A 14,306-nucleotide genomic window follows, 5' to 3' on the forward strand; every position below is an offset into this window, starting at 1 on the left:
CCTTTGGCTCAAGGGAAAGGTGGCTGGGACCGAATTGGAAGAGTCAAATGGACTAGAGTTTCTTTTTCTTTTTCTTTTATTTTTAAGCAAGAAATAAATAGATGTCACTCTGAGATGACAAGAGAACATTGGGGGAGATAAAAGGAGAGAGAAATGGGAGCAGGAGGCCAGGAGCGATGGACATGGGGGAGATCTGGACTCTACACTGCGATGGCGGGAGAGATGAAAGAAGAGAAAAAGAGATGAGATGGGAACGCAAGACCGAGTGGCAGAGCAGAGCGGAGGATGGGGTTGCCATGGAAACAGAAGAGGAGAGGAATGGAGGGAGAGGAAGACAGGATGGAGAAAGCAGAGGAGGGGCTGGACAGGAGGCTAGATGAAGAGGAAGGGAAGCCATATGAGGTTCCTTGGTCCCAATGGGTTGGTAAGGAGGGGAAATGTGACTCCGAGACCCGTCCTGTCCAGACCTGAGTGGAGAGACCCTGGGGAGCCAGCTTCACCCTGCCCACAGGGACTACCTTAGATTCAGAATCTGTAGGTTGGAAATGCTGTTCCCCCACTCCTAGAGAAGTGCTCACATGTACTCATCGAAGGGCCAAACAGACTTCAAAGCTAGCGAAGGCTGTGGGTATTTTCTTCGACCCTTGCACTTGTGAGCCAAAGTTTTGTTTTTCCCTGTTACATTAAGTGGGGGGATCTTGGGGTCCAGCACAGACAACATCCTTGTCAGGGAGACCATATGTGTGATTTCTGCTTCTAGAATAAGAGAAAAGACAAGAAGCCTTCCAGATACAGGAAGCCTGCTGTCCCTCCCCCTGGGAAGAGGAACTGGTCCTGCCACTCAGGGAAAGGGAGGCCAGGCTGGGGTTGTCTACGTGGCTACTTTCCAAGCTGTACTTTGCAGCAGCCTCTTCTTCCTCCTTGGGCCTCTGTTTTCACAAGGTGCTTCTGGGGTGCTGGAGTGAGCAAACAGGCCAGGTGTCCACCCCTGGAAAGTGTCATGTAACTGGGATCTCAGATACTAGGCCAGTAGTTTCCTGATAAATAGATCAATAACAAGTCCTTAAAAACTATGATAAAGTCCAAGAAAGAAAAGGAGTTTGGGGTTGTTGTTTCGATTGTTTGTTTGGCATTGCTTGAGACATAGTTTTTGTGTGTACCTCCTTCGAACCTGGAGTCCCTGTGGAACCCAGGGGCTGCTCTCCAACTCCCAGGGGCCGGGTTTGCAGGTGTGCAGCACACCTGGCAAGGAAAAGTCTTAGAAAAGGATTAAATCTGAACTTGCTGAGAACTTAGAGGGTGGGACCTCAGCAGGCGGGGTGGCATGAGGCGGATTTCCTCCTGCAGATGCGATGCCTGAACTAAACGTAGAAGGTTGAACAAGAAAGAGCGTTCCTGGCATGTGGAGCTATGTGCGTGCAAAATCACTTGCAGGCAAGGTCTGTGGCAGAGAATGGAAGCAGTGCACACACAGTGAAGGGCCACACAGCATGGTAGTCCAGGCGCGCTCACAGACCCATTGACTGCAGACACAATGGGAAGTGTGACTGTGGGCTCCAGATCAGGGCTGACACCCTGCCCTACTCGCGCCCCCCCCTCCACCCCCAGCTTACCATTTGAGGTCAAGGGACAGCTGTCTTGGCAGAATTCTTAGGCTCAAAACACTCCCTACAGGAAGGTTGACTGGTGAGACCCTTGCTCTATACACTGCCCTCACAGCCCTCCAAGATGGACAGCAGTGACCTGCCCACAATCCTGGGGCAGGAGTGTTATGTTTAGTATGTTGGAGAAACGTGTACTAGGACTTTAATCCCAGATCAGTCCTTGTAGTGTGTTGCAAGGGCCTTAGGGTTTTGCTTTCCACCTCTGTGAGATGATAGCATTGGCTGGAGGGACCCCAAAATTCCACCCTGCAGTGAAGACCCTAAAACCAGGCATAGTCTCTACCAAAGGCTATGGTGAGGGGTGCTTTTGCAGTACAGAGAAAGGTCCATGTATTCACTGGGGATGTGTGCTGTCTGGAAGAAGAGAGCCTGTGGCTTCCAGGGCCCTAGGGACTTCAGAGGAGGGCTATGATTGCTGAGCATCAGGGGGCCCTTAGTATCATTCATTCATTCTTTTTTTTTTAAAAAAAAAATGTGTGTGCCTGGTACCCGGAGAGGCTAGAAGGCAGCATAGGATCTCCTGGAACTAAAGTAACGGATCGTTGTGCACCATCTTTCAAGTGTTGGGAATCAAGGTCCGTTGGAAGAGCAGCTGCTGCTGTTACCAGCTGAGTCACCTCCAGCCCTCATTCATTCTTGATGCCTGGGTAACTCTTCCTCAAAGAGAAGCTAGTATGGGCAGAGGCCTCAGTCAGGACCATCAAGTGTGAGAGGGGCTGAGGGCCAGCTGGAGAACTAAGGACAGCCTTGGGCAGTAGGCTGAGGCATCTAGACCACAGGCCATGATGGGCATCCAGGCAGGAGACCTGCAGTCCAGCCTTGACTTTCTACCCGTGGCCCCTCCCTTTGTGGCCTCAATGGTCTTATTTAAAAGGAAGAGAAGGAGGTGGTGCAGGTGGTGCTGGTGGTGCTGGGCCTGGTGCTGTGGTGCAAACCTGTAATCCTAGCACTTGGGAGGGCTGAGTGAGTAGAATTTGGTGGCTGTCGAGTGAGGTTTGTGCTCAGGAGGATGTGGCAGGATGATCCCTTGAGTCCACAAGTTCGAGACCAGTCTCGGTAAGACATTGTCCAAACAGAGCAGGGGCTGATATATATATATCAGACCTTTGTGAGCTCTGTGGCCTAGCTCCCGTCTAACTTGTGGAGTTGGACCTCTGGAAAGGGGAAGCTGAGGAGGAGAGACTACAGCTACATTTCCTCTGGGCCTCCATGCTGTGGGTGGCCCATGGCTGACAGAAATGAGACTGTGGCAAGGAACCGAAGGTTTGCACAAGCTTTGGGCTTTCACTTCCTCTTCTCTGAGGATTAGATATGAGCGTTTTACCTTTGAGTCTACTGTGCGAACAGCAAGAGGAAGCCAAGAGGGAGGTTTTGCTACCAGGTGAATTCCCAGGAGTGTTTTCTTCAGCTGTGTGCCAGGAACTTGCTTCCCTTTCAGGCTACCTGTACTGCCCCACCCTGGGGCCTACCTCTCCTCCCAGTACCACAGCTGATACCAGGCACCACATTTTGAAGGTCTGAGTACCAAACCCTCTTGTTCCCTGAGAGCCTGTCCCTCCTGACCAAGAGGCCGCCCCTCCCACCCTCGAAGACCTCAGGCTCCACCTGCCATCCACACTGGGAGCAGCTGGGAGGAGCTTGGTAAATGTGTGTCAGTTCTGTTGGTTCCACTGGAGAAGTGGAGACAAGCCTCTGTAGCCTCATGATTCATGGCCAAGAAGAAGGGGCCCAAGGGCAAACTGGGCCTCCCGGTATCAGCCCTGGTTACTGCTCAGGTTGCACTGGGGACTGGGACCTCTTAGGCCCTCAGGAAATAATCACCAGATTAGGTCTGTTGTAGTTAGTGGTCACAGGAGGCCTGCAGAACACCCCTGACTTTGGTTTTATGTTTTTGTAACTCACTATGTGACCAGGCTGGCCTTGAACTCGGTGTGCTGAGAGGATAAAAGGCATGGGAAACCACCGCCTAGCCAGCTCCTTATCCTTAAGCTATACTAGAGCAGAGGAGGGGCCGGACAGGAGGCTAGATGAAGAGGAAGGGAAGCCATGAGGTCCCTTGGTCCCAATGGGAAGGCTCTGTAATGAGGGGACCCTGTGTGGCAGGCAGATAGGATGTGGGCTGTAGGTTTTCATAACCCTGAGGCTTCAAGTAGGCCTTTGTGTGTCTGTTTTATAGATGGGGTCAATGAGACCCCAAGGTATCAGGTGACTTGCCCATGGTCCCTGAGCTTGTGTTAGTCCTCACGGGAGCTGTAGAACGGAGACAAAGCATTTTTGCAGTAACAGTGAGAAGCCTGGGGCCCTTTTGAGGGTGGAGAAGCCTGCTGCTGGGTCTCAAAGGGGAGACTTTGCTCCCTCCCCAGGATCAGGCCTGACCCTCTGGCCCAGAGGTGATGCTGAGCCCTGGGAAATAGGGCAGCCCTGGGCTTCTGTGTCTCTCTGTGTCCCCTCCCCCTCTGGGCCTTTGTTTCTTGTCCTCCACAGCCTCTTTCTCTTTTTCTCCCTCCCCCTCAATCTCACTCCTCCTCTCCCCCCTCTTCCCTCCCCTGCTCCCTCCCTCTTCCCTCCCTCCTCCTCCTCCTTTTCTTCTTGCCCTTACCCACTCCCTGCATTACTGCACTTGGCGGCAGCTACTCTTCATCCATGCCTTTAACATTTACTTTCTCACACCCTGGGGAGAGGAGAGGCAGGATGAGAAGTGGGAGGAGCTTGCAGAGGTAACACACTAATGGATGCCCCCATCCGTTAGCCACACAGTTTGGAAGAACACAGGGCCCTTCAAGCTCTTTTCTCTTGGACACTGTCATGAGCTTTGAGTCCCCAGCACAAGTGATATAAAGAAAAGCCTTGCCTTGGGAAGGCAGGTGCCCTGTGGAGGCCTGCAAGCATCCCTGTGCCACAAGTGATGTGGTCCTCTGTGGACTCTTCTGCCTTGAGCAGTCTGGGCCAGAGCATCAAACAGAAGGGCTGTAGCCTGTGAGAAGGAGCCAGGGGACTTGGGGACAACTAAACCAAAAGGTTGGTCTAAGAGGATGAAAAGGACATGGACTAGAGACCACCTCCCTTCTACTTACCTCTGTACATCAGACCCACAGGCAGTTGCGAGTCACTTAGATTCTGTCCTTCTCTCTGTCAACGGAGCCCCTTCTGCACACACATAACACACACTTGGGTAGACACAATACATACTCATGCATGCACAGCCTACACGGTGATCCCAAGAGACCAGACTGCAAAAACAGAGCCCAGCCCCTGCCACCGGGTTGCAGACTTCTTTCTGCTGTTCCCAGGTAACCCTGGGGCCACTCTGCTATGATGTGGCCTCCAGATTTGGCAGCTTTGGAATTGGAGTCCCCCTGGCTGCTAGTGATGCCTGGTGCAACCCAGCTCTGCCCTGCTAAGAACTCCTGTCACTGCGGCATAGGCACTATTCCCTGGCTGTGGAGTCAGGTTACTTTAGGGTTAAATGGGGCCTGGAGCCCTCAGTAATGATAATCTTCTGCCATGTCCGTGGCTCGTGATTGACAGTTCTTAGGCCCCCCACCCTTGGCCCTCAAAGAGTACTAACTCTGAGTGAGCCTCCTTTGACAACCCAGCCAGAACAGACTCCAGTCAAAACCACCTGTTCCTAGGGGAAGATTAGGCTCTGGTGGCTTGGAGTAGACTTGATTTGCATCCTGTATGTGTGACACGAAGGAGTGACTCCTTGCTGGAGGGGACTCCAGTTTGCAAGGCTAATTTGCAGGACTTCCCTTACAGTAGGGAAGCAGACCCACGTTCATGTGCCCCCCTCAAGCAGGGTTGGCCAGTGACCAGTGGTCACACTCTTGTCTACCCGTGAAGTAGACCCTGTGCACCATTCTCTTAGAGTTGTGGGAGGGCGGGGCGGGGGCGTAGCAACTGAGCTTCTGAGGAAAGCTACACTGTCTCATCTTGTGTCTGTTTCAAGTCAGAAAGCCTCCATGGGAGTGGGATGAAGAAACTGAGCTCTGAGACACAGTGGGATATGACAGACTTAGCCCTGACCTCAGCACCCAACCCAAATTCTTGTTATTGTTACTCTTTTTTGTTTGTTTGTTTCGTCTGCTCAAAACTCAGTATGTATCTGAGGATGACTTTGAACTCCTGAACTTAGTCCACCTTCCAAGTGCTGGGACTGCAGGCATGCACTATCACACCCAGCTTCCAGGGCCAAGTTCCAAGCACAGGCTTTGCTGTGATTGGCCAGTCCCTCCTCCCTTGTGGGTTCTGCTTTGTGGGAAGTCTAAAAAAATCTGCTGAGTGTATTGTTTGCTCAAAGCCACTCGGGGGCTGCTGCCTGGTGCTGTGTCTGGGACAGGCTGGTATGGCAGGCAGTGACATACATTCTCCAGCATATTAGGAAAGCCAGCACTGGCCAGTGGGCACTGGACATAGCTGTGAAGGGCCCAGCAGGTCTCCTGTAGGCTCCATTGGGGACAGAGTCCCTGTCTTGCTCACCTGCTCTATACAGTAGGCCTGCTATCCAGCTGGGATTTAGCAATACTTTTTATGAGTTCTTAGTTCTTGACAGTTATCCTTGCAATCACCAAAGGTTTGCTGAATTTGGGGCCCAAGGATAAAAAGTTTTGCCAGCCCTGAGACTGTCTTCTTTCTTTCTGGGGATCTAGGATGGTAAAGCTGTCGGATCTTTACTCGCGCCCAGGTCTTTGTAATTGACTAAGACCCTTGCTCTGCAGCACACTCTTGGGGACCCCATGCCTTCTTTTTTTTTTTTTTTTGTTTGTTTGTTTGTTTGTTTAAGACAGGGTTTCTCTGTATAGCCCGGGCTGTCCTGGAACTCACTCTGTAGACCAGGCTGGCCTCCAACTCAGAAATCTGCCTGTCTCTGCCTCCCAAGTGCTGGGATTAAAGGCGTGTGCCACCACTGCCTGGCGACCCCATGCCTTCCTTATATGCTTTCATTCCATGTTAAGATGGAGAAACTGAGGCATAGAAGTGGCCTTTTTGTAACCAATTACAAGTGACTGAAGTGTGTGATCCTAGTCAGGTGAAGCTGGGCATGGCGGCGAGGGTGACCAGAAATTTGTTTAGCCCGCTGGACAGTTCCAGATGGTCCTTGAAGCCCCTGGCAGGACTCCTATGTGACCCCTTCCACCAGAGCCCTGCTCTGAGCTTAATAGTTTAATCTTTCGTGTCTGTTGCAAGGAGGCTGGATTCCTGTCTGGGGTATTTTTAGCCAGCCTCAGGAAGAGGAAGCTCCACTGAGCGCTGGGGGGAGGGCAGCACCAGGCCTGGACTGATTTCCTGAGGAAGGGCTGTCCACTGGCCATGTGCCGGACGCTGGCCCTAGGAGTAAGGCAGGCCGGAGCCACCCCACGAGTGTCCTTCCTCTTTCTGGAGTGTGTCAGGAACTGAGCCAGGGCAGGGTGTGGGGACGTGACTATCTGAAGCCCAGGAGGAGGCGCCCACAGCACAGGCATGCTGTTGGTGTGTTGTAGTCCTGGGGAAGCTGGCAAGGGCACGGGAACAGGCAGAGGCCAGGAAACTGGTGGCAGAGCACCCAAGCAATGCTGGGGAAGGGCACCTTGTTCAAAGCTGGAGCTCAAAGTGCTTGTGAAGCCAGGGGAGAGGAGGATGCCTTTGCTGGTTTTACAACTGGATGGGGGTGCAGTGGTATAGATGACATGACCAGAGAACATGACCATGAGCCTGGGATCTAGTTTTTAACATTCACATCAGACAGTGATCTCAAGAAGCCACAGCTCCAGTGTCGGCTAAAGCTATCTTTTTATCATTATATTTGGATATATATGCATATGGCATTTAGTTAATTAAGAACAACAATGGCTTGTATAATCGACCATTTAGCATCAGGGCTGACCAGTGGCAGCCCATGTTTGAAGCCAGTCTCAGGGCCTAATCTATTTTTGCATGTTGTATTGTTTTTACTCTGTAAATATATATTTAAATCCCCATTCATGCAGCCACACTATCACTGATGGTAACAATTGTTTAACACCTCACAGTGCATTCCCAGGGTCTGTGCAAAATTAATTACTCTGGCAGCACCGCCAGTGGGACTCTTGGCATGTGTTAGGAACGTGGCACGTTATATTTTGAGTAGGTGGGTTTTTTTTTTAATCGGTTCTTAAAATAATGGAGTAATTAATTTTTAAAACAGAAGGGCTGGGGCTGGGGCTCAGTGGAAAAGCACTTGCCTAACATGCTCAAAGCCCTGGGTCCAATCCCCAGCTCTGCAAAAGAGAAAAGAAAAGGCTATTCAACTTCATTCATAAATCACCGGAGGTAGAGGCACATATCTGACTGTAATTGCAGCATTCAGGAGGCTGAGGCTGTAAGATAGCAAATTCCAGGCTAGCCTCAGCTACATACTAAGATCCTGTTTGTTTGTTTGTTTAAAAGAAAAAAAAGAGTAGAGCCATATTTGCACATTTTGAAGTAGATTTTTGAGGGCATTGTGAAGACCCTATAAGACCCAGTTTCAGAAACACTGGGCATGGATTAGGGAGGTAGCTCTGTGGGTAAAGTGCTTGCTACACCAACCAATAAGAGAATGGTCCTAGAGACAAACCTCTAACCCCAGAGCTGGATGGCAGAGTCAGGAGAATCCAGGTTCAATTAGAGACAAAAGCCCGACATTGACCTCATGCAGTTCTGCACATGGGCATTTGTGCACATACCATAGGCGTGCACATGAGTCACTGGGCAGATGGATGTGGGGGCACACATTTGTAATTCCAGCATTGGGTGAGCTGTAGGGGCTTAGGCAGGAGGATAAGGAGTTCTAGATCAGCTACCCTGTCTCAAACAAAGAAAAAGAATCACAGATGAAATCCACCCTCCTTCCTGGTTTATGGATAGAAAGACTTAGGCAGGCAGGGGGTGGGGCTCACCCAGAGTCTCTCAGAGAGATGGAGAAGATGGCTGGATACACAGAGGTGGTCATTACTCCCCATATAACAAGCATACCCTGTTCTCAAGGCAGGGGTCATGACATCAAGGCTATACACACCCCAAATTATTTGGACCCTTGTCTTCAATGAGTCTGATGCCCACTCAGCATGGGATTAGCAGTATTAACCCTCCCTTTTCTCTTACAGAAATGCCCTCGTAGCCAAACGCCACGGGATGGAGGGCTTCATGGACTCAGGGACACAGACGGACGCTGTGGTGGTGCTGTCCTTGGCTCAGGCTGCAGTGCTGGGCCTGGTCTCAGAAAATGAGCTCTTTGGAGCCACCATAAGTGCTGAGGCCTTCTATCCAGATCTAGGGCCAGAACTGACTGGGACAGCCATGGGGGAGCCAGGACCACCAGGGCCCGACATCTATCAGCTGGCCTGTAATGGGCGGGCCCTGGAAGAGCCCCCAGAAGAGGAGGTGCTGGAGGTAGAGGCGGCCTTTGAGAAGCACACCCGGAGGAAGACACGGCCCCCTGTGAGGCTGGTACCCAAGGTCAAGTTTGAGAAGGCAGAAGAGGAAGAGGAACAGGAGGTATATGAGGTGTCTGTGCCTGGTGATGACAAAGACCCGGGCCCTGCAGAAGCCCCTGCTGAGGTGGCCAGCGGCGGCTGCGAGGCCCTGGTGCAGAGCAGTGCTGTCAAGATGATCGACCTTAGCGCCTTCAGTCGCAAGCCCCGGACACTCCGGCACTTGCCGAGAACTCCAAGGCCAGAGCTGGACATGGCCCCATTCGATCCTCCTTTCCCGGACCCAGCCCGGGATGGCTTCCCCGAACCCAGCATGGCACTACCTGGACCAGAGACTTTGCCCACTGAATGTAGTTTTGAGCCGCCCCACCTGGCCCCCCTGAGCAATCCTGAGCCTCCCAACATGACGTCGACAGAACTCGTCAAACCAGAGCAGGGCTTCGTGTGGCAGGAGTCCAGCGAGTTCGAGGCTGACACAGCAGGCTCTACGGTGGAGCGCCACAAGAAGGCACAGCTGGACCGGCTGGACATCAACGTGCAGATCGATGACTCCTACCTAGTGGAGGCGGGCGACCGGCAGAAGCGCTGGCAGTGTCGCATGTGCGAGAAGTCCTACACGTCTAAGTATAATCTGGTGACGCACATCCTGGGCCACAACGGCATCAAGCCACACTCATGTCCCCACTGCAGCAAGCTCTTCAAGCAGCCCAGCCACCTGCAGACGCACCTGCTGACGCACCAGGGCACGCGGCCCCACAAATGCCAGGTGTGCCACAAGGCCTTCACTCAGACCAGCCACCTCAAACGCCACATGCTGCTGCACTCGGAGGTGAAGCCCTACAGCTGTCACTTCTGTGGCCGCGGCTTCGCCTACCCTAGCGAGCTCAAGGCCCACGAGGTAAAGCACGAGAGTGGCCGCTGCCATGTCTGTGTCGAATGCGGCCTAGACTTCTCCACCCTGACCCAGCTCAAGCGCCACCTGGCCTCCCACCAGGGCCCCACCCTCTACCAGTGCCTGGAGTGTGACAAGTCCTTCCACTACCGCAGCCAGCTACAAAACCACATGCTCAAGCACCAGAATGTGCGGCCCTTCGTGTGCACTGAATGTGGCATGGAATTCAGCCAGATCCATCACCTCAAGCAGCATTCCCTCACCCACAAGGTAAGGCCACCAGCCATGGCTGGCCCCTGCCACTTTTCTTTTCAACGAGTTCTAAAACCCCGATGGGATTATTTAGGTAGTACACAGGTAAACTTTTTTGGTTAAGATGTATTTTTATTTTGTGTGTGTATTTTGCCTGTATGTATGTCTGTGCACTGCAGTGTGTGCCTGGCCCCCTTGAAGGTCAGAAGAGGCCATCAGATCCCCTGAACTGGAGTTATAGGTGGTCATAAGCTGCCATGTAAGCGCTGGGACTCAAACCTGGGTCCTCTGGAAGAGCAGTCTAAAGCACTGAGCCATCTCACTCACCTCACACTTAGAAATGTACCTAATTGTAGTAGAGTAACAGACATAATACTGTGTTGAAATTACCTTTTTTTTTTTTAATAGTAAAATTTATCTTTAAAGTGTTTTTGAGGCCTGGGGAGATGGTTCAGAATATAAAGTGCTTGTGCAAACATGAGACCTGAGTTTAGGTTCCCAGCACACCTGTAAAAAAGCTGGGTGTGTGGGTGTGCAGAACCCACCCGTGGGGAGAGGAGACAGGTGGCTCCTGTTGGCTCATTAGCCAGATGGCAAAGCCAAAACAGTGAGGTCAGGAAGGCTCAGAAGGCTCAGAGAATAAGATGCACCTGGACAATTGCACCTCCCACCCCCACCCCAGACACATGTACACAAGCATGTGCCACAGAGAGACAGAGACAGAGAGACACACACAGAGAAGAGGAATTTAAAAGATTTTTATGTGAAATGTTTGCGGAACTCCCACAGGAATCAAATGTCCCTCCCTGTTTCCTGGATCTGAGGCCTGAGAGAGTCATGGTATGACCAGGAATTCAGGGGATCACAAAAGTGTATCAAAACCTTTGATTTCCCTTCAGGAAAATGAAATATATATGTGCTATACATATATATACACACATATATACATATATACACACATATATACACATATGTATATATGTATATATATATAGCACATATATATGTATATGTGTGTATATATATGTATATATATGTGTGTGTGTATGTGTGTATGAAAGGGTAGATGGGGCTGGGGAAAGCAGGTAAAGGTGCTTGCTGCCAAGCCTGAGAAACTTGAGTCTGATCCTCGGGACCCAGGCAGTGAAAGGAGAGTCAATTCCCATTAGTTGCCACTTGACCCATACACACACAACACACACAAAGATAAATGTAAAAGATGGGGCCATGTATGCATAAGGACCTGAGGTCAATCCCCCATACCTGTGTAAGACCTAGGCATGCTGGCATGCATTCATAATCCCCGAGTGGGGAAGTAGGTGGAGGGTTCTACCCTTGCCAGTGAGCTCCAGAACCCTGTGGGACAGCTTCTGAGGAACAACACCCAAGGCTCACCTGGCCTCCACACTTGCACACACATGATCATATATACACACACACACACACACACGAAGAGGAAAGGGGGCTAGAGAGATGGCTCAGCACTTGAGAGCACTTTGCTTCTCTTGTAGAGGCTTCAGGTCTGGTTCTCTGCTTCCACACATAGCAGCTCACAACTTCTTGGAACACCAGTTCCAGGGGGATCCAATGCCCTCTCACGGCCTCTGCTTGCCCCAGCGTACACATGATGTACAGACATTTGCACAGCTACAACACATGCACATAAAATGGATATGTATATCTTAAAAGTACAAGGAATGGACAATGCTCACCTGAGCAAAGTAATTTATGAAGACAGGTACTTAAGCAACCATGTTTTCATGCACCAGGTTGCTAGACCCAACCTTCATCCATTTTCCTCTCTTCCTGGTGCCAGGTCATGAGTTCTCTTCCCCTCACCTTTCAGCCATCACCACCTCCCTCCCCCAAGAGGCCTTTCCTTCTACCCAGGAAGGGGAAGGTGGAATGAAGCCTCTTAGACATAACCATCCATCCTAGCACATGGCTGACTCACAGATTCCTTCTAACTCTGGCCAACTTAACCTTTCATGGCTGTGAGTAGTCTCTCCTCCATGTGGTGACCTATGAGACACCTACAGTGTCACAGTAGACGACACTTCAGTGAGCCTGCCAGGCCAGGAACCCAAGCTTTTCCAGCCCAGACTGCTCCAGAACTTTTCTGCTATTGCAGGGACCATTGGCAAGGCGGACCTGTCAGCTGTAATGGCTGCTAAATGTAAAATGTTAAGATTCTGACACTGAACCTGCGCCTCAGTAAAACTGTAATTGATTATTAATGTCTGCAAGGGTAGGAGTGAAGGATGATGGGTAGCTGTGTATTTGCCATCTTCCTCTACTCGGAGACTTCAAGATCCCTACCATACCAAAGTTTTCAGAGATAAAGGCTATGTAAAGAACACCAAAGGTGTTGGTGTCTTAATTTGTACCCCATGCACAGCTGTGTTTACAACTCTTGAATGGTACCCCCGGTGGTCATGTGACTCACCCTGTAAAGAGGGTATATAACAAGAGAACCTGACTGCTAAAAGAATAGACATGGGGCCTGTTAATATAAAAATACCCTGGGTTCAGTCACCAGAAGACACACACAAAAATGCAGACATTTTGTATTAAGTAGTTGAGACAGTAGCTGTGACCACAGATGTGCATCTGTCCTGGTGAGATTCTCTTCAGTAGAAGGATGGCGAGCACCCAACTGTGACCCCTTCTTCTCTCCCAGCATCCCCTGTGCACATAGCACCCTATTCCTGTGCTGAGTGAATACTGGACCATAAAGAGTCCTACAACAGTTCCAACCAGACAGTTTGCTCTGGAGCCGGTGCCTCCTGGGGCTGAGTGTCCCTGATAAAAGTCAGCTGTGAGGACTGTCAAACTAAAAACTCCTGGGCCATCCCAGACCCCACTGAATGAGCCTCTGAGCCTCTTTAGGGAGGGGCCTCAGCCTGTCTACTGAACAACTGCTATAGGTGACTCTATACCTTCAGGAGATTGGAAGGGCACAAAAGTTTCACAATTCAGAATTTTGTTGTTTTTCAAGACAAGGTTTCTCTGTGTAGCCTTGGCTGTCCTGGAACTATCTCTTTAGACCAGGCTAGCCTGGAACTCACAGAGATCTGCCTGACTCTGCCTCCTGAGTGCAGGATTAAAGTGGGTGCTACCACCACCCAACTGCAACTTAGAATTTTATGCATACTTGAGTGTTTTTGAGTGCTGGTGATTGAATCCAGGACATGACCTTTGGTAGATAATTACTCTACTCTCAGAGAGACTCCAACTCTCCCTCCCCTCTCTTACTGTGTGTCCCTGGTTAGTCTCAGATCTGTCTGCTTGTGCCTTATACCCAGCTTTTCATTAGATGTAGAAATGTTTTGTGTGTGTGTGTGTGCGTGTGTGTGCGTGTGTGTGTGTGTGTGCGCGCGCGCGCAAGCCTTGAATCAGATCTACTTGGACACCAGCTTGGCAGGCAGATGAGAGAGGGCACATAATTTGTCTGCCTTATCCTGGAAGGTAGCGGACCTGCCATTCTTCCCTGCCAGACCCCAGAGACGCTCAGTGGGTAGAGGGGCTTGCCCCCAAGCCCAGTAACCTGAGTTTGCTGCTCATATAGTGGAATGAGAGAGCCAGGAAGTCGTCCTCTGATAGTCACCTGTGCTATGGCAGACACACCACACACATGCAAAAAAAACAAGTATTTTTTATTTTCTTTGTAAAACAAAGAATTTCTCAGAGCTGCACGTTAGTGCCCCAACCCTGAGTGGTCCCTCTTCTTTCACAGGGTGTGAAGGAGTTCAAGTGTGAGGTGTGTGGTCGGGAGTTCACCCTGCAGGCCAACATGAAACGCCACATGCTGATCCACACCAGCGTCCGGCCCTACCAGTGCCACATCTGCTTCAAGACCTTTGTGCAGAAGCAAACCCTCAAGACCCACATGATTGTGCACTCGCCTGTGAAGCCGTTCAAGTGCAAGGTATGGGACGGTTCCCTCACCCGTCTGGGTGGAGGGCCGGTAGGGATAGGAGGCTTGACTGCTACAGCTGTACTTCTGGGAAATTGAAAGGGGTGAAGGTTGTGGCACAGCCACTGCAGGGGCCTGGTCAGGACCCTGGA

General features: G+C 51.0%; 1 protein-coding gene across 11 annotated transcripts in view; it reads left to right on the forward strand.

Moving 5' to 3' along the window:
• The window catches only part of Znf710 (zinc finger protein 710), a 69,290-nt gene that overhangs the window by 48,734 nt on the left and 6,250 nt on the right, over positions 1 to 14,306 (forward strand). For all 11 annotated transcript variants that reach the window (XR_013111229.1, XM_076936425.1, XM_076936444.1 and 8 more), the window contains exons 2-3: positions 8,768 to 10,256; positions 13,975 to 14,166. Coding sequence is in view for 10 of the 11 variants with exons in the window: in XM_076936425.1 (XP_076792540.1) it covers positions 8,796 to 10,256; positions 13,975 to 14,166 (1,653 nt within the window). In the remaining variant the exon portion in view is untranslated. The remainder of the gene's footprint in view (positions 1 to 8,767; positions 10,257 to 13,974; positions 14,167 to 14,306) is intronic.

The sequence above is a fragment of the Arvicanthis niloticus genome, chromosome 1, assembly GCF_011762505.2.
Source record: "Arvicanthis niloticus isolate mArvNil1 chromosome 1, mArvNil1.pat.X, whole genome shotgun sequence".
Taxonomy (NCBI): domain Eukaryota; kingdom Metazoa; phylum Chordata; class Mammalia; order Rodentia; family Muridae; genus Arvicanthis; species Arvicanthis niloticus.